At 44.0% G+C, this 20,465-nt stretch overlaps 1 protein-coding gene across 1 annotated transcript in view; it reads left to right on the forward strand.

Moving 5' to 3' along the window:
• LOC120928965 (protein ELYS-like) overlaps window positions 1-20,465 on the forward strand; it is a 192,765-nt gene that overhangs the window by 89,194 nt on the left and 83,106 nt on the right. The window contains 4 exon segments of the mRNA XM_040340111.1: window positions 7,294-7,387; window positions 9,462-9,582; window positions 9,668-9,724; window positions 18,222-18,368. Coding sequence (XP_040196045.1) covers window positions 7,294-7,387; window positions 9,462-9,582; window positions 9,668-9,724; window positions 18,222-18,368 — 419 coding nt within the window.

A 20,465-nucleotide genomic window follows, 5' to 3' on the forward strand; every position in this document is an offset into this window, starting at 1 on the left:
CCCGTCTCCGAACATATCTCCTCTATTGGCGTGAGAGTTGGGTTTCCCGCCTGGGGGGGAGTCATGGTGCGTAAGAAATGTTTAAGTTGGTTTGCTCGCATAAAGTCTAACCGAAATCCCCCTTCCTGATCCATCAGTTCCGCGAGTGTTCTCCAGCGGCCCATTATACTAAAGTGGGAGACTTGACTCACACCCGACTCTCTCAGGGCTCGGAATCTACCGTCATGGACCCCCGGGTCGAACTCCGGGTTGCCTAGTACCGGACGTAGGGGCGAATTCCCCGGCGGTGACCCCAGTTGACATAGCATCTTCGCGCAAATTTTGGTTGTGGTCCCTATCAGTGGGTGAGACCTCAGGGATCTGGGTAGAGTCGCATCGCACCATGGGGCCCTCTGCAAGGGAAACTCGCTCTGTGCCTGCTCTATGTGTGGCCATAGTTTGGTGCTCCCGTGTCGGCACCAGTCTACGAGCCGGTTTAAGTGTGCCGCGTGGTAATAAGTGCGGATATTGGGCATGGCCAGTCCGCCGTGTGCTTTGGGTAGAGACTACACTGTCCTGTGAATCCTGGGGTGTTTCCCAGCCCACAGAAAGTTTTTAAACATGGATTGCACCTGCTTGAAGTAGTCCGCCGGTATGTGTATAGGAAGAGCCTGGAGGAGATATGTAAATTTAGGGAGAATGGACATCTTAAGTATTCCGCACCTCCCGAACCAGGAGTGGAGGCCGGTTGTCCATTGGTCCAATAACTTCTGGGTATTTTTTAATAGTGGCGGGAAGTTGAGTCTAAAAAGCTGTGAGAGGGACGGGGGAATGCGGGTTCCCAAGTAACTTATGGCTGTGTCTGTCCATTGCAGACTGAAGCCTTGGCGTAGCTTGTCTAAACGGGGGCTCGGAATTCCCACCCCCATCGCCACTGACTTTCCCATGTTAATTTTCATGTTGGACAGTCGCCCATAGACCTCAAACTCTCTCATCAAGCTCGGTAGGGATACCTCAGGATCCGTCAGTGAGAACATCAGGTCGTCCGCGTAGGCGGAAACCTTGTACTCCCCGTCCCCCACTTTAACACCCGAAATGTCCGCGTTCAGGCGCACGCGTCTCAGGAATGGTTCGAGAGTAAGCGCAAATAACAGCGGCAACAGGGGACATCCCTGTCTCGTTCCGTTTCGTATTTGAAAGGTCTCCGATAGCACCCCATTAGCCCTAACCCGAGCCGTCGGCTCTGTGTACGTCGCCGAGATCCAGTTCAGCATTCTGCGGCCCATGCCGATGTGTCTTGGTGTGTCAAACATAAATTGCCAGTTGACGCGATCGAGCGCCTTTTCGGCGTCCGTGCTCACCAAGACACAGTGTTTTGGTGGTGTTTACAACATGCAATAGGTTAAGGACTTTAACCGTGTTGTCCCTAGCTTCCCTAGTAGGGACAAACCCCACTTGGTCGAGGTGGATGAGGCCCGTTAGGTGTTGTTGAATTCTGGTCGCCACAATTTTAGTCAGGAGCTTGAGGTCTACATTGAGGAGTGAGATAGGGCGGTAACTACCGCACTGACTTGGGTCTTTCCCTTCCTTGGGAATGATGGCTATTTGTGCCTGTAGGGTGGACACATGTAATTTCCCTCCCGTCCCCAGCCCATTGAACAGCTCAACCAAATGTGTGCCCAGGGCGGGGAGCAATGCCCTGTAGTACGCTACCGTTAGGCCGTCTGGGCCCGGGGCCTTGCCCGGTTTGGTGTTACCTAGAGCCATTTGGAGTTCCTGCAAGGTAATGGGTTCCTCTAGCAGGTCTCTGGCCTCGGCGGACAGTGTTGGCATGGTCGAGGTGGCCAAATAGTCTCGAGAGGGATCCCCGTCGGGGTTCAGATTCGCTGGGGGTATATTGTATAGGGTGTCATAGAAGTCTCTGAATTCACGGGCGATCGCTTGTGGGATTGCCACCTTCTGTCCGCTTTTGGTGACAATGTGGGGTATGTACGCTGCACTATTTTGTGTCCGCAATGATCGGCTAACATCCTCCCACACTTGTTCCCCGACTCATAAACCTTGCGTCTGCAGATCTGGATGTCTGCTTTGGCCTTATATGTAAGAACGTCCGTTACCTGTCGTCGTACTGTGTCTAATTCCAGTCCCAGCTGCGTGGTCGGCGTCTGTTTATGTTGCGTCTCTAAAAGTTTCAGCTTGGTCATTAATGTTGTCAACTGTTCCGCCCTAAGTTTTTTCCGTCTGGCCCCATGTTTAATAAAAATGCCCCGTACTACCGCCTTATGGGCTTCCCAGATCACCTCCGGTCCACTATCTGGGACGGTATTGGTGGAGATGTAGTGTCCCAGCTCCTTTACTACGTCTGCCAGTATGTCCGGGTCTTGCAATAGGGATTCGTTCAATCTCCAGGGGTGTCTCCTTTCCGTCTCTGCGTCCGACAGGGCATATACTAAGATTATTGGGGCGTGATCCGACCAGGTTATCGATCCTATCTTAGCGTCTTTGACCGCAATCAGGTTCCTATGCTGGACCAAGAAGTAGTCGATCCGGGAGTATACCTGGTGGGGTCTGGAGAAGAAAGTGAAATCTTTCTCTCCCGGGTGAAATAGGCGCCACGTGTCTACCAGTTGGCAGGTGTGAAGTGCTGTCTGTATACGTCCCCGCATCTTCCCCGAGGTCGAGGATGTCCCTGAGGAAGTATCTTCCCGGGGGGACAGTGGAACATTAAAGTCGCCCCCTACAATCAGTTGTCCGGTAGCAAATCTCGACAGTCGTTCTAGGTGTTTTGTCAGGAAGCTGTCTTGGTTGTCATTGGGGACGTAAAGGTTGGCCAGGGTCACGGCCGTCGAGCCTATCCGGCCTTTCAAGAACAGAAAGCGTCCCCCCGTGTCCCTCTGTATGTCATCCAGTGTCCAAGGTACACCGGCCGCTATCAGGATAGAAACACCTCGGGATTTCGCCTCCGAATAGGAGGAATGATAAACCGTAGGGTAATATCTATTTTTTAAGATTGGGAGCTTGTCTTCCCTGAAGTGCGTCTCCTGCAGCAGTACAACATCCGCTCTCAGGCTGCGCACCTCACGGAGCAGCATCCTGCGTTTTTCGGGGGTGTTCAGGCCTTTAGCATTCAATGAAGTAATAGTCAGCGTGTCCATGCTCGTGGGGGTGGGGGTAAGGGGACGGGTGGAGAGGTTGGGGATGGTAAGGGAGAGAAAGTAGGTCTTCCGAAGAGGTCCGGAAGAGGAGGGAGTAGAAAAGTGCGTATTAGGAAGCCAGCACCAGGGAGTGTGGCTAAGAGAGAAATCTAAATTAGCTTAATAAGCTAGAGCGCTCACCAGATCTAGCCTGGAATACGAGCGCAGACCTATGTGGGTAGGTGAATGGACAGGGCCAGCACTGTGAACTCCCGACCCCATCCAACCCCCCCCCCCCCCCCGGCCATTGTTATCAGTAAAACACTTTTATGGCAATGCAATCTGTAACAAAGCACATATAACACATAACAGTATTTAGGCAAGAAACATTCAACTTGAGGAACATATAACCAACGTCAGACGTCCCCTCTGAAGGACCCCATTCAAAGCTGAGGGGTACAACTGATAGGGAGGTCGATCAGTGAACTACAGAAAGTCCTGTGGGATCTCCGGTCCCTGGTCTCCCTCCCCACCTTGAACGGAAAAAGTTCCCCCGTCTCCTCCCCTCCACCCCATTCGGAGTTCCACTCCCCCATAGTTCTCCAGTTCCGTCCAGATCCGGACCCCGACCTCACATTATTCCTCTCAGGTATAACCCACCGCCCCCACCCCTCATAACACAACACATCACATAAGATCCCACCCCGCTCCCACCTTCTCTCCCGGGTGCATCGGGCAGCACGGCGGTCACTCCTCTTTAAAGTGCAGTATATAGGGGCAGCTGCATGCGTCAGTGTCAGATAGGCCTGAGGTGTAAGGCGTGCCCCGGAAAAAACATCATAAAATATAAAAAAGGAAGAAAAAAAAAGTAAAAATACAGGGGGAAGCGGGGATCCCTCAACCCATGGGAATGGCTCCAATCGAGGGTGATCTCAAAAAGTGCAGATGGGGTCCATAGCTCGTGGGGGGGGGGGATGTGCGGATCCCAAAGGCGTTCCGGGGCGCGCTCTAACAGCGCGGAAGCCCCATAGTTGTGATGGACCGGAACGGTCAGGGTGGAGGTTGTAGCCCCCTGGTATCATGGGTAGTATCTCCCGGGTCACTCAGGGCAAGGTACGGGCGGGGGGGTCCACCAAAAAAACGGGGTGGGTAACCATCTCTCTTCCCATGAAGAAACCATCGGGGTGTGGGGACCGGTGACCCAGAATTAGCAGGACAGTACCACGGGGAGGGTTCCGGGACGGCATGGAAAGGGATCGGGAGGTATTAGAGGTTCTTTCTAGGGGAGAGTGTGGAGGTCAGAGAAACGCGGCCCAAGGCCTACTCACGGTGTCCCTCTCCTGAGGGATCTCGCTGTCTCCCTCTCCTGAGGGATCTCGCTGTCTCCTCCGTCCACGTCCTCTCTGCCGGTTCTCCATGCCAGGTCTGTATGTTGAGGGTCCCGATCTCCCCGCCGCGCGGGGCAGCATCTGCAGCCAGTCAGGGACCTGTATCGTCTCCACGTCCAAAAATCGAAAGAGGGCCGGCAGGTCTGCGGGTGACTGAACCGTGAAGGCTGTACCGTCTTTTTTAAATGTCACGGCCAGTGGATAACCCCAGCGGTAGGTGAACTCCCGCTGTCTAGCCAGGTCGAGGACAGGTTTTAACATCGCTCTCCTGCGTAGTGTTGCCCTGGAAAGATCCGGAAGCACCTTCACAGAGGCCCCATTCAGGAGAATCTCTCCACGGTCCCAAGCTCCACGGATAATGCGCTCCTTCTGTGTGTAGCGCAGCAGCCTACACACCACATCCCGCGGCCTATCCGGGTCCGCCGACCTCTGGCCTAAAGCGCGGTGCGCTCGGTCCACCTCCACTGTCTCCGCCGGGTCTCCCAACACCTCGCGGAATAGACCCAAGAGAGCATCATCCAGGGCAGCGGGCTCCACCGTCTCCGGGATCCCCCGGATCCGCAAATTATTGCGCCGGCTTCTGTCCTCTACCTCCTCGAGGTGCAGTTGGAGCGCACTCGCCGTTTCCTTCTGCCGGTCTCTATCTCGCTCTAGGTCGGCCACTCTCCTCTCCAATGTTGCCAGCGATCCCTCACCGGAGGCGACTCTGTCTGACAGCGTGGAGACCTCCGCGCGCACCTCCTGAAAGTCTCTCCTATGGGTCTCCTCTAACTTAAGGATGAGGGACTCTATGTCGGTTCTCGTGGGGAGGGCCTGTAGGAGCGCCCTTATCTCCTGCTCCGCCGACATGGTTCCTGCTGGGGGAGTCACGATCGACATATCCGTGCCGATAGCCTCAGACGCGCCCGGCGCAGCGGGGTACGTTGTAGTGTCCTCCGGCTGGAAGGTCCAGAGGCCCTGTTCCAAGTCCTCTGCTGGGCTGCCACGTGGGCTGTCTCTTGGCGCCGCCACCCTCGCGCCCGAGGAGATCGCTGCCGAGGGGCTGAAAAAACGGAGTAAATCTCCTGTTCTTGCGCTGGAACGGGTGTTACGGGTCACTGTTCTGCCCTTAGTCTTCCTGGCAGATTGCATGCCGAAAATCACAGGTTTTGGCCGGTGAAAGAGGGGACAAGGCCGGGAGCTCCAAGTTTCTGCTTCCTCACTCAGCCATGTCCAGGCCACGCCCCACAAGACAAGTTTTCATATGCCATGGGGGGGCCGCATGCAAACTTTCAAACTTCAAAAACAACAGTACTGGTGTCAGCGAACACATTATTAACCCCCAGCACTGGTGTCAGCGAGCGCATTATTACCACCAGCACTGGTGTCAGCGAGCGCATTATTACCACCAGCACTGGTGTAAGTCAGGGGTTGACAAATTTGCTTGGAATCTAGGAGCCAGCTAAAAAAGTTAGGAGCCAGAAAACGCACCCCGTCCCGACGAGCTTGCGCGCAGAAGCGAACACATACGTGAGCAGCACCCTCATATGTAAACGGTGTTCAAACCACACATGTGAGGTATCGCCGCGATTGGTAGAGTGAGAGCAATAATTCTAGCTCCTCTGTAACTTAAAACATGCAACCTGTAGATTTTTTTAAACGTCGCCTATGAAGATTTTAAAGGGTAAAAAAGTTTGTCGGCATTCCACAAGCAGACACAATTTTGAAGCGTGACATGTTGGGTATGAATTTACTCGGCGTAACATTATCTTTCATAATATTAAAAAAAAATGGGGATAACTTTACTGTTTTATTTTTTAATTAAAAAAAGTGTAATTTTTCCCCCAAAAAAAGTGCGCTTGTAAGACCGCTGCGCAAATACGGCGTAACAGAAAGTATTGCAATGATCGCTATTTTATTCTCTAGGGTGTTAGGATAAAAAATATATATAATGTTTGGGGGTTCTAATTAGAGGGAAGAAGATGGCAGTGAAAATAGTGTAAAATGACATTAGAATTGCTGTTTAACTTGTAATGCTTAACTTGTAATACCAACGGCCACCACCAGATGGCGCCAGCTCAAAAAAAAAAAAAACTGGCCGCAAATGGCCCGCGGGCCGGTACTTTGAGACCACTGCTCTAGCTGCTCAAATGATTGAAGAATGTCATTAGTTGGGACATGTATTGTCTTCCACAGGTCAAACCTTCCACGCTTCATTAATTGGAATTAGATAACTAGATAATAACAAGCCCTGTATTGGATCTCATGGATTTGTTTTAGTCCATCCTAGGAAGTGTTGCAGTTGAGGGGCTAAGAATTTTTTACATGGGGAATGGCTAGTCCTGTTTGGTTCTTTAGTGGCTCTCGAACTTCAGTCTGCCCCCAGCGGTTTGCTGTTCACCTCTGTTGAATTGCTTTTGGAAATATTGACAGTATGACTTCCTGTGGACTTCCCAATGGATATAGACCTTTTTCTGTACTAGTCATAAAATCCTTTTCTTGAAGCCTATTAGGAGATGAAGGCCCAGCCTCTGTGTTGTATCATGCTCTTAATCTTGCTTTGCTATGAACCTGAGGTTTGCTGGCTATGAGAAGGTAGTAGGAGATCCTGGGTTGGCTTACAATAATTTTGTTTGCCAATGTTCAGTCCTGCTGTAGACATCGGTATAACATAACAGTATGACTTTGTCCCTCCCATATACTCCACAGAAAGGCGAGAGTCTAATTTTATGTATGTATTCTTTTGTAAAAATGCTGCTTGTGTGTGTGTGTGTGTGTTTTATTTATTTTTGTTTTTTCTGCCTTATTTTCAGATGAAGCAAAGCAGTTGAACCGACCTTGCTACAGTTACAATCTAATGCAGCAGTATTGCGCAGATCGGCGGAAAAAATTAGAGCATTTATCTAGGTATGTTAAATAGTGATGAAAACCCAAATGATGGCTACTCCTACGCAAAAATGTTCTCCAGCCTTCTATATTGTCTTAAAGAGGAAGTAAAGCCTTGGTTAAAAAATAAATAAAAAATCCTGCAAGACAAAGGCATAATGAGCTAGTATGCCTAGCATACTAGCTCATTATGAAGTACTTACCTGAGATCGAAGCCCCTGCAGCCGTCCTGCATTGCTACCATCTCTCCTGGTGTGACTTCCGGGTATCGCGGCTCCGGTTCTGTGACTGGCCTGAGCTGCGATGACGTCACGCCCACGCATGCGAGTGGGAGCTGCCACATTCACTAGTGGCACGCGCAGTGCGCCTGCGCCATTGTCTAAGGCGTTCATGCGTCGTAGATATCAGTGCTGCCTTTTTTGAAAATATCTCCTAAACCGTGTAGGTTTAGGAGATATTTGTTGCACCTACAGGTAAGCCTTAATCTAGGCTTACCTGTAGGTAAAAGTGATCTATACGTTTTTACAACCACTTTTAAAGAATGGGAAGGAGATCTACAGCCATCTTTAGACATACAGTGAGCTTTGAGGTTGGACATCTTGTTTTAGTTCAAAAACCCAGCACGATTTATAAATACAATAAAATATTTTATTTCCCCCCCCCCCCCCCCCCCCCCATATATGTTATAGTATATGTGTAGTTACACTGGTCCAATCTGGGCCAGTGTAACTATGTAAAAATACCCATACCTGGAACTTTTCTTTAACCCCATATGTACAGCTGTACGTCTTTCAACTGTGGATCAGCAGCCCTTTATTTACTACAAATAAGCGGCACTGGATAGATGGCTCAGTACACAAGCTGTTCTAAAAAGCTGAGTACGAAGTGATTGCTGTTCTTGGTCATCACAGCAGTCACATGGTACAGTTTACAGTATTGATCCCTCTTTTCCCTTACATCAGGGGATTTGGAGAGATTAAGTAATAGGGCAGAATAAATTGAAGAGCAGCTGCAGATTTGGGTATTGTTTCATGTGGTTTTTGTTTTTGTTTTTGTTTTTTTCCCCTTCCTCCTACCTCATCTCCTACACATGCTTGTCTCCACATGGCGTGTAACTCAACTTTCTCCTTCTTTTTTTATCCTTTTACATCTGAACATTAACCCCCTTCATCTTCATAATGCCAATGTAGGTGACTAGTGCATTAACCCCTTCCTTTCCTCCCTGTGTACATGATTTGTATATTAATGTACCTTCTCAAGCTTTTTTTTAACTCCTTCAGGACCTGCAAGTTTCATTTCCAAATAATTGTGGCAAAAAAAAACTATCACCTTGGGCGTGTCTGTTTTTTTCAAAACGGCTAATTTTGTTGTTTTTACAGAAAGTATAAAGAAACAGGTATTTTTAAAATAGTATTAGGAAAATGAAAAACCTTGCAGTTCTTAAATGCCACCAAAAGAGCAGAATTGTCAAACTATTGTATTGCGGGCACATGAAAATGGCCTGGTAATGAATTGGTTAACTTTCATAAAATGTTTGTTAACCGATTTAGCCCCGGAAGATTTGGCTGCCCAGTGACCAGGCCATTTTTTTTGCGATTCGGCATTGCGTCACTTTAACTGACAATTGCACGGTCGTGCGATGTTGTACCCAAACAAAATTGACATACACACGCACACACACACACACAAATAGAGCTTTCTTTTTCTCATCTTTTTTTACTTTTTTGCTATAATAATTTTCCCAATATTTTTTTTAAACATTTTTTTTTTCCTCATTTTAGGCCGATACGTATTCTTCTACATATTTTTGTGTATGTGATATATAGATATATAGATATAGATATAGCAATGGCAAGGATTTGCAATTTTTTTGGGGGGTTTGTGTGTAAACGCGCATGGCTGATGGAGCTCGCCCTCTGGCTCTCCTGGGTGAAGCTGTATACACGGGACTTCGCCCAGGTGAGCCATGCAGGATACCAGTTGAGAGGTCTTAAAATTAATTTTAATTCCAAAAAAAATCAGTGTGCTTGGAATAAAATAGTCAATATTTGCTGAACATGCTTTTAATTGGGAAGCACCACTTTTATCTCTGTAGAGGCAAATGGAACACCAGTACTTTGATGATTGATGGAATGGTTTGTCAGCTTGGGGAAAAAGCTGAGCAGTTATGGAAGAGAGATGGAGGCGCAGGCAAATATCCACCTGCTACCTTGCATGTATGTATCTACTTTTTTATATTTCCTTTTTTTTGTCATTTTGCCTCTGGACAATGGTTGCTTAACACATTTCTTCTTTTTTCAGGCACTTTTGGATCTATATCTCCTAGAAAATGTAGATGACATAAGCAAGCATGCTATTGTATCCTTTCTACATTGGCTGTCATTTCATTCAGTCTTTGGGTTTAAACAACTAAAGCAGGGCTACCTCAACAATTGTGGCTTTACAGCATTAAGACCTACCTATCCGCACCGTGCCTAGTATGCATTTGCCTCTTGTCACCTTTTCCTGGATGTTGTACTTGGAAAAAGTATTTATCCCCTTGAAATTTTCCACTGGTTTCACGGCATTAAGGGTTAATTCTCAATGGAGCTAAGGCACCATCTCTGGTAGTGGCTGTTACATTTTATATTGATGTGTCCCAATATTTTTTTTTTTTTTACAATGTGAAGTGCTCGAAAAAGTAATATTGTGCATGACATATTAAAAAAAAAAAAAGTGTTGTAGAAATAAAAAATGGATATAGATATATTAGGATCTCTGAAAAGCGACATTTCCTGATGATGCCTCTATAAGCAAGATGCATATAGATTGGGTTGCTGTCTAATGCCGTGGATAACCTACCGACGTTGCATCCAGGCACTGGTGGAATGGACGTACGCCGGTGAAATATCGGCAACTGGCAGGGTGAACGAGTCCGGTGAGCTAGACCCAGTTTGCCAGGGGGCAAGTGTGCTGGCTGTTTTAAGCTGGTGCTGGCCGGGGGACGTTTTAATGTGAGCTTAACAATTGTTGATTGTTTAAAAATTATATATATATATATATATATATATATATATATATATATATATATATATATATATATATATTTGATTTTTTGAGCACTTCACATTGATTTGTTTTTTTTTTTTTTTTTTGTAAGATATTGGGAAGCATTCACAAATTCTAGGTGGACATATAAATATAACATCAGGTAGAAAAAAGGGGTGGAGATAAGGGCCGTCTAATGTGAGCCACCCTCACTGCGCGTAGCTGGAGAATAAATGTGAACACTAGTGATATTTATAAAATAAATGAATAAATTAATAAATATGCAAGAGCTGCTGCTTTAAAAATTATAGAATCCAAAATAGTTAATATGCAAATACAGTGATACCTATTATAAATAAGGTGCCAAATGTGATATTAAACAGCGCTCAAAAAAATAGGTGAAAATGTAAATCAACAAATATAATATTGGTACAGTGACATAGTGAAAAATAAATAAATAATCCACCCTCTAAGTGAGTCAATATATAAGTGTCCAAAAATCCGTGCAAAAATCGCATCAAAAAATACCAGGTTGGCAAATAAAGTCCATGAACTGTCTAAGTGAACAAAAAAATATATAAATAATTCATAAATGGAGAGCAAAGGAAAAGAAAAAATCCTTCCCGATCTTCAATAAGTGCTTTCACCACACCACAGTGACTGCGTGCTTCCACCACCCATCAGAAATGCAAACTCACCGCAACAAATGGCCTGACACTTTCGTGTTTAGGCACACAGGCTTGTTAACTGACCCCCTCAGTTTAGTTGATAGAACTCCTTCTTTTCATATAGAGTGGAGCATTCAGTTAAACAGATGGAGATCCGAAGCAAAGAGAAAACTCCAAGATAACAGCCATATGCAAATAAGAAAAAGAGAGCACAATAGTGTGATACTGTAACACAACTTTTAATAACACACTACAAATCTCCCAAAGAATGCACTCACAAAGGTAACTCTTGTTACAAGCAGTGTATAAATCCAAAAACTGACACGGTGTAAAACAAAAAATAAAGATATCCTCCAGGTGAACTAGTGGTCACAGCGGACCAACGAATAGCCCAAGTGTTACTCACAGCCCTTGTGCAGGTGTACTGGAGCTGCTGCTTAGGTAATTGAGCTGGTGGCAGATTAGACCATTCCACGTTCAAGCTTAGAAAGTTAGGTGTGCGGTTGTGACTTCAGTAATCACTCCCCGACATGTTTCATCGAAATGATTTCTTCATGGGGTTACTTACCAGCTGTCTAGTGCCGCTTTATATAGTTGCCAGGGTCCTCCCTCCCCCCTTGTGTTGATGCGTGCCTTCTGATGTTAACAAGCTGCAGCTGCGTGGACTTACGTTCCTCCCAGCCATGCTAACATGCAGCTGATCCGCTCATCCAATCAGAGCAGCATCATCGTCATGACGCTGTAGCTGGCATTCTTCCAATGTGGTGGAGGCCCTCAGTGGCGACGTTGGTGTATTACACCACATCCCACTGCCTAGTATCGAATGTAATGTCTAACCCCGATGGTTAAACTGGGGTATGACACTCAACCTGCCTGCAGTGTATTCCATAATGGAGGGATGAAAACCAAATATTGCCGACTGTCAGCTTTTCGGATGTCCCTATGACCACAAGTTACCTGTAGGTCTATGCATACAGAGTATAGCAGTATAAATTCAGAAACACAGAGTACATTGGCTCTCATTATTTAAGCACAAGAGCCAGCCAATTAATGGTGTGTATAGTTATGAATGACATGTATACATATATAAAATATATATTATATAGCACTCTAAAATCTACAAACACATCTCTAGACAATAAGTGTATATACAAAATATAAATGATATGTTAAAAATTGTATATAAAAGAGTTGCAGATATTGTTATCCATATTAAAAATGCATAAAAATATTAGTTAAAAGATATTAATAGGAATAAACAATATATATAAAATAATACATATATTTTTAAAAATGTTAAAATTATTTAAAAACATTATATTAAAATGAATACTGGAAAAAGATAATAAACTGGGCCATGAGCTGTAAATGACATGTGTATAAATATACGTTAGTAAAACAAATAAATGCTCTGGTTTAGACGTAAGTGGGTGTACTACATCATCCCCATATGCATGCACTCATCAAAACTCTGATCATGACGGGTAGCCCAGTTGTTTGGCCCCCTTATATAAACATAGCTCATGATCATCCTATATATGTAAAAACGCATGTCTCAAATCTATTGCTCATAATTTAGGCATTGCTAATGAAGCAATTCACATCCAGTTCTATGTTTAGTCCCCTCGGAAAATGGCTTTTTAACAGGAAGATCCATTGAGTTTCGCACTGCGACAGGTCTCTCACCCTATTTGAGCCTCTCCACGAAGGGTACACACAGTCAATACCGCAGAACTGAGCTAACGAGGGGTCTTGGTTATGTTTTTCTTTAAAGTGGACTGACACACTATGATACTCGAAGCCTTTCTTAATATTCGCAAGGTGTTCAGCCACTCGAATCCGCAATAACCGCTTGGTTCTCCCTACATAAAGTAGCCCACAGGGGCACCAGATCAGGTATACTACGTAAGAAGAGTTACACGTAATAAATTCTTTAATAGAAAAACTCTTCCCATCACTACTCATGACCTGTTGTTTACCCCTGTTACTTGTTCGTACAGTTCTACAGCAGATGCATTTCCTACAGGAGAAAAATCCTTTAAGATCTATTCTAAGGCCCTGTTGGTCTGGGGGATCTAAAATCTTACGAACCACCTTATCACCGAAATTAGGAGCCCTCCTGTAGATGAATCGTGGTTGACTCGGAAGAATTTTGGCAAGGTGTCTGTCCTTACCCAAGATGTGCCAGTGATTTTTAAAAATGGCCTCTACCTCCCTATATTGGGCATGAAACCCAGACAGGAATCCGCATTGGTGTTGATTATTGTTTGGCTCTTCTGCCTTCTTCTCCAAGCATTTATCTCTAGGGATAACAGCAATGTCTTCAATCATAGTATTCAAAGCTGGCTCATCATATCCCTTTTGAACAAATTTATTCTTGAGTATTTGTGCTTGTGAGAGATAGTCAGTGACATCTGAGCAGTTGCGTCGAACTCTTAAAAATTGCCCCTTAGGGATATTTTTAATCCACGCTGGATGGTGTCCACTATTAATGGACAGGTAACTGTTCCGATCAGTGGTTTTAAAATACACTTTAGTCTTTAATTTATTTCCTTCTCTTTGAATAGTCACATCCAAGAAATTGACAGTATTTCCACTGATCGTGTATTCCAGTTTAATATTATTGGAATTATTATTGAGTTCTCCCAGGAACTGGAGTGCTTCTTGTTGTGATCCTTCCCATATAAATAAAATATCATCTATAAACCTCCGATAAAATAATAATTGGGGTCTCCGGTTATAAAAAACATGCCTGTCCTCCCACTCAGCCATAAACAGGTTGGCGAGGCTGGGGGCAAACTTAGCCCCCATAGCCACGCCAACCTTCTGGGAAAAGAAAGAGCCATCGAACCAGAAGTAGTTATGGGACATGCAGAATTCTAATACATGTCCCATAAATCTCTTCTGAATGTGCGATAAATCATCCCTCCTGCTAAGAGCCCAGTTCAATGCCAGTGCGGCATCATCATGCTGAATGATAGTATAAAGTGACGCCACATCGGCTGTCACCAAAAAGATGTCTATATCAGGCTTGATGCTCACTTTGTCCAGGGACTGTAGCAGGTCAGTGGTATCTTTCAGATATGCCTTAGTGGTCCGCACACTCAATTGAAGAAACCTATCGAGATATTCTCCCAGTCTGGCTGTAACTGATCCAATCCCGTTGACTATTGGACGAGCAGGTGGAATGGTTTCATTCTTATGGATCTTCGGCAAAGTATAGATCACCGGTATCCTGCACGCTGAAGGAGCTAAGTATTTTTTCTCTTTAAGACTTAAAGCTCCAATGTGATATCCCCAATCTACCAACGCATCAAGTTGTACCTTAAAAGGTTCAGTAGGATCTGATGGTAGTTTTTTATATGTGGAGGTATCGCTCAACATATGGGATAATTGGGTACAGTAGAACTCCTTGTCCAGGACTACCACCCCTCCCCCTTTGTCCGCTGGTCGGATCACAATATCCTTCTTATCCTCCAAAGATTCAATACCCTCTTTGATGTAACGGGGGTTAACCCCTTTTTTCAGAGGTAATTCCTCAATATCTTTGAGTACCAACTGTTTGAAGACCTCAATAAAATGATTATTGGAAATCTGGGGATTGAATAATGATTTATTCTTAAGTCCACTATCTACTTTCGTTGTCACAATGGTACTATTCATAGAAGACGTTACAGGGTGGCTCAAGAAATATTTCTTTAAATTAAGAGTCCTGATGAATTTCTGTGTGTCCATGTACACATCGAATTTCCGCAAAGAGGACCAGAAATCTATCAAAGAGAAGACGGGGATGCAGGGCAGGGCGAAGGAAACAATCCCAGAAAACGAATGAGGGAAGTGGAAGCATAGGAATATTTAACCTGAGTAAGGTAGCGCTGAGCCCGAAAGAGCTCAATGTCCTCAATACGGGTTTAAAATGTGCCCCTAGAAAAACGATGAACAAATTCGATGTATTTATAGATGATATTTTATTTATATGGGAAGGATCACAACAAGAAGCACTCCAGTTCCTGGGAGAACTCAATAATAATTCCAATAATATTAAACTGGAATACACGATCAGTGGAAATACTGTCAATTTCTTGGATGTGACTATTCAAAGAGAAGGAAATAAATTAAAGACTAAAGTGTATTTTAAAACCACTGATCGGAACAGTTACCTGTCCATTAATAGTGGACACCATCCAGCGTGGATTAAAAATATCCCTAAGGGGCAATTTTTAAGAGTTCGACGCAACTGCTCAGATGTCACTGACTATCTCTCACAAGCACAAATACTCAAGAATAAATTTGTTCAAAAGGGATATGATGAGCCAGCTTTGAATACTATGATTGAAGACATTGCTGTTATCCCTAGAGATAAATGCTTGGAGAAGAAGGCAGAAGAGCCAAACAATAATCAACACCAATGCGGATTCCTGTCTGGGTTTCATGCCCAATATAGGGAGGTAGAGGCCATTTTTAAAAATCACTGGCACATCTTGGGTAAGGACAGACACCTTGCCGAAATTCTTCCGAGTCAACCACGATTCATCTACAGGAGGGCTCCTAATTTCGGTGATAAGGTGGTTCGTAAGATTTTAGATCCCCCAGACAAACAGGGCCTTAGAATAGATCTTAAAGGATTTTTCTCCTGTAGGAAATGCATCTGCTGTAGAACTGTACGAACAAGTAACAGGGGTAAACAACAGGTCATGAGTAGTGATGGGAAGAGTTTTTCTATTAAAGAATTTATTACGTGTAACTCTTCTTACGTAGTATACCTGATCTGGTGCCCCTGTGGGCTACTTTATGTAGGGAGAACCAAGCGGTTATTGCGGATTCGAGTGGCTGAACACCTTGCGAATATTAAGAAAGGCTTCGAGTATCATAGTGTGTCAGTCCACTTTAAAGAAAAACATAACCAAGACCCCTCGTTAGCTCAGTTCTGCGGTATTGACTGTGTGTACCCTTCGTGGAGAGGCTCAAATAGGGTGAGAGACCTGTCGCAGCGCGAAACTCAATGGATCTTCCTGTTAAAAAGCCATTTTCCGAGGGGACTAAACATAGAACTGGATGTGAATTGCTTCATTAGCAATGCCTAAATTATGAGCAATAGATTTGAGACATGCGTTTTTACATATATAGGATGATCATGAGCTATGTTTATATAAGGGGGCCAAACAACTGGGCTACCCGTCATGATCAGAGTTTTGATGAGTGCATGCATATGGGGATGATGTAGTACACCCACTTACGTCTAAACCAGAGCATTTATTTGTTTTACTAACGTATATTTATACACATGTCATTTACAGCTCATGGCCCAGTTTATTATCTTTTTCCAGTATTCATTTTAATATAATGTTTTTAAATAATTTTAACATTTTTAAAAATATATGTATTATTTTATATATATTGTTTATTCCTATTAATATCTTTTAACTAATATTTTTATGCATTTTTAATATGGATAACAATATCTGCAACTCTTTTATATACAATTTTTAACATATCATTTATATTTTGTATATACACTTATTGTCTAGAGATGTGTTTGTAGATTTTAGAGTGCTATATAATATATATTTTATATATGTATACATGTCATTCATAACTATACACACCATTAATTGGCTGGCTCTTGTGCTTAAATAATGAGAGCCAATGTACTCTGTGTTTCTGAATTTATACTGCTATACTCTGTATGCATAGACCTACAGGTAACTTGTGGTCATAGGGACATCCGAAAAGCTGACAGTCAGCAATATTTGGTTTTCATCCCTCCATTATGGAATACACTGCAGGCAGGTTGAGTGTCATACCCCAGTTTAACCATCGGGGTTAGACATTACATTCGATACTAGGCAGTGGGATGTGGTGTAATACACCAACGTCGCCACTGAGGGCCTCCACCACATTGGAAGAATGCCAGCTACAGCGTCATGACGATGATGCTGCTCTGATTGGATGAGCGGATCAGCTGCATGTTAGCATGGCTGGGAGGAACGTAAGTCCACGCAGCTGCAGCTTGTTAACATCAGAAGGCACGCATCAACACAAGGGGGGAGGGAGGACCCTGGCAACTATATAAAGCGGCACTAGACAGCTGGTAAGTAAGCCCATGAAGAAATCATTTCGATGAAACATGTCGGGGAGTGATTACTGAAGTCACAACCGCACACCTAACTTTCTAAGCTTGAACGTGGAATGGTCTAATCTGCCACCAGCTCAATTACCTAAGCAGCAGCTCCAGTACACCTGCACAAGGGCTGTGAGTAACACTTGGGCTATTCGTTGGTCCGCTGTGACCACTAGTTCACCTGGAGGATATCTTTATTTTTTGTTTTACACCGTGTCAGTTTTTGGATTTATACACTGCTTGTAACAAGAGTTACCTTTGTGAGTGCATTCTTTGGGAGATTTGTAGTGTGTTATTAAAAGTTGTGTTACAGTATCACACTATTGTGCTCTCTTTTTCTTATTTGCATATGGCTGTTATCTTGGAGTTTTCTCTTTGCTTCGGATCTCCATCTGTTTAACTGAATGCTCCACTCTATATGAAAAGAAGGAGTTCTATCAACTAAACTGAGGGGGTCAGTTAACAAGCCTGTGTGCCTAAACACGAAAGTGTCAGGCCATTTGTTGCGGTGAGTTTGCATTTCTGATGGGTGGTGGAAGCACGCAGTCACTGTGGTGTGGTGAAAGCACTTATTGAAGATCGGGAAGGATTTTTTCTTTTCCTTTGCTCTCCATTTATGAATTATTTATATATTTTTTTGTTCACTTAGACAGTTCATGGACTTTATTTGCCAACCTGGTATTTTTTGATGCGATTTTTGCACGGATTTTTGGACACTTATATATTGACTCACTTAGAGGGTGGATTATTTATTTATTTTTCACTATGTCACTGTACCAATATTATATTTGTTGATTTACATTTTCACCTATTTTTTTGAGCGCTGTTTAATATCACATTTGGCACCTTATTTATAATAGGTATCACTGTATTTGCATATTAACTATTTTGGATAAATATAACATCGCCTTACTTTATGATCTAAAAAAAAACGATTTATACAGTACTTTGGCGATCAGGTGTGTGTGTGTGTGTGTGTGTAAAATCTTGTTTTGCGTTTTTTTTTTTTCTGGTTCTGCATTAACATTTTGCAACTCAGACAATTTATTTTTTATTGGACATTATGTACTCCTTTCCAGACAAGCCTAATTCTTCCATTGAGTCCTTTCCTAGTGCTTTTTCTGTCCCTTGTGGACTCGTAAAGCTTATTCAAGGATTTTGGCTGTTGGATCACAATGATTACCAGGTAGAGCATTGTTTTTCTGTTTTTATTTACTTACAAATTGAAAAGCCTTGGCTCCTGATAAATTATATTTGTACCATTTTTAATTTGTCTTTTAGTTTTGTTCGTACTTGTCATGCCACGTTCTGCAGTTGATTGAGGCAGTATTGTAATATTCCATGTACAGGGTTGTCCTTCGGATATGTTTAATGTGTATACATATGTTAAAGTACATATACACTTTAACGCAGTGTTTCTCAATTCCAGTCCTCAGGCCCCCCCAACAGGTCAGGTTTTCAGGATTTCCCTCAGATGAAAAGGCTGTGGTGATTACTAAGGCAGTGAAACTGATCAAATCACCTGTGCAAAATAATGGAAGTCCTGAAAACCTGACCTGTTGGGGGGGCCTGAGGACTGGAATTGAGAAACACTGCTTTAACTGGATGATTCATTTTGCTAAAGCACAAACTATCAAACACTTGCACTGTTTTGAGTGCAATTTTTTTATCGTAATTGTATAATCCCTGGGTTATAGGCTGCTACGTTCAGGTAATTAAAAGCTGCCAAAGGCTTTGCTTGGCACAGCCCATAGGTGTAATTCTAAAACCCCACCTCACTAAGCGGGTCCTCGTTTTTTTTTTTTTTTTTTTTACTGTTTTGGATTCTTCAGTCAACTCTTTACTGCCTTTTGCTGTAACAATAAAAGCAGTGCATCCAGATCAGTCTAACCTCAGTAATACCTTGGGAGCTGTACCTGGACCCCATACTGTAGGGCAGCTTGGTGCAACAAGTGTAGTTAGCAGTAGGGTGCTAAACAGGTCCAGGGGTGTGGTCCATTCCTTTGCCTTCCATGAGGAGTAAAGCCTTGACATAGAGAGATATATAATCTCAGCGACATGAACCTATAAGACAGCCTCATCCTGTTTATTGCTAGTGAATCTCCCTGCTGGACAGAGGCTTTAGAACCACTTTAAGGGTCTGCCTTTTCTCAAACAGTTTTTTTGCCCTTCCCTTTTAATCTGTCCACTGCACATTAGGTTTTCACCAAGGTGAGCCTTTTTCTTGTTTTCTTCTCAGGAAATTCCCCTAAGTGGAATATCTAGACTATTTTCTTCTAAAAGATCAATTGACACTGGCTCTTAAAGCCAATGTTCAATGCACTGTCCATATCTTGCAAAGGTATAGGTCAGGGGTCTCATCATGCCTCTGCCTGAAGGACTCATGCTTGTAACTGTCAGCCTTGCAATGCCTCACGGGACTTGTAGTTTCGCAACAGCTGGAGGGATGCCAGTTTGAGACCCCTGGTTTAGGCGGATCCCAAATTTCCAGAAGTCTGAGCTGGAAACGGGCTAATTTCTTTGAGTATCTTGCATCAAGCCCTGTCTAAGGTTTTCAAACCACATGTCGTACTGCTTTCAGCTTCCATGTTTAGACTCGGCAGTTCAGTAGGCAACCAAAATTCTGATTTTGCATGAGGGTTCTGGGCATGGTAGCCTATTTCAATTTTTTTTTTCATATTTTGGTGCAGACTGTTGCAACTCAACAGTCTGCCAGCTCGGTCTTGACCAGTCTCTCTGGATCATCGCATGCACCTAAAATTAAACCAGTCATTCCCTGGCCTAGTGGATCACAAGTCCTGTACTAGTTGGGGGAAAATCCTTCCTCCCATGGGTTTGGGAAGTTCTAACAATTCCAGACTGTTGGGCAGAAGCCCTAGATATTCTCTTGTTGCAATGGACTTGGTCAGAATAGAGGACACGTGTCTCCTGGTTAAATGTGTTGAATCCTAGAGTTATCCAATCAATGCTGGATATTTTGTTGTCAAGGACATCTAACCCAGGATGCAGCAAGATATTGTCATGGCATTGCCTTACATCAATGATTGGGAAGAAACCATAAGTCTGGCATCTCAAAGAGACTTGGACATTATCTTTGCTTGAGCCAAGTGTCGCATCCCACTCCTTTCCGCAATGCACAACCTGGGTGTGGAAAACTGGCAAGCCCACTCATTCATCAACATCTGGAGTGTGGTTTCTTCAACCTGAATTATTTGAAGACTTTGTCACAAGTTTGGGTTAACGGATGTGGACTTCTAGATTTCAGGTTCTTCAGCAGCCTGCG

Source organism: Rana temporaria, chromosome 1 (assembly GCF_905171775.1).
Source record: "Rana temporaria chromosome 1, aRanTem1.1, whole genome shotgun sequence".
NCBI lineage: Eukaryota > Metazoa > Chordata > Amphibia > Anura > Ranidae > Rana > Rana temporaria.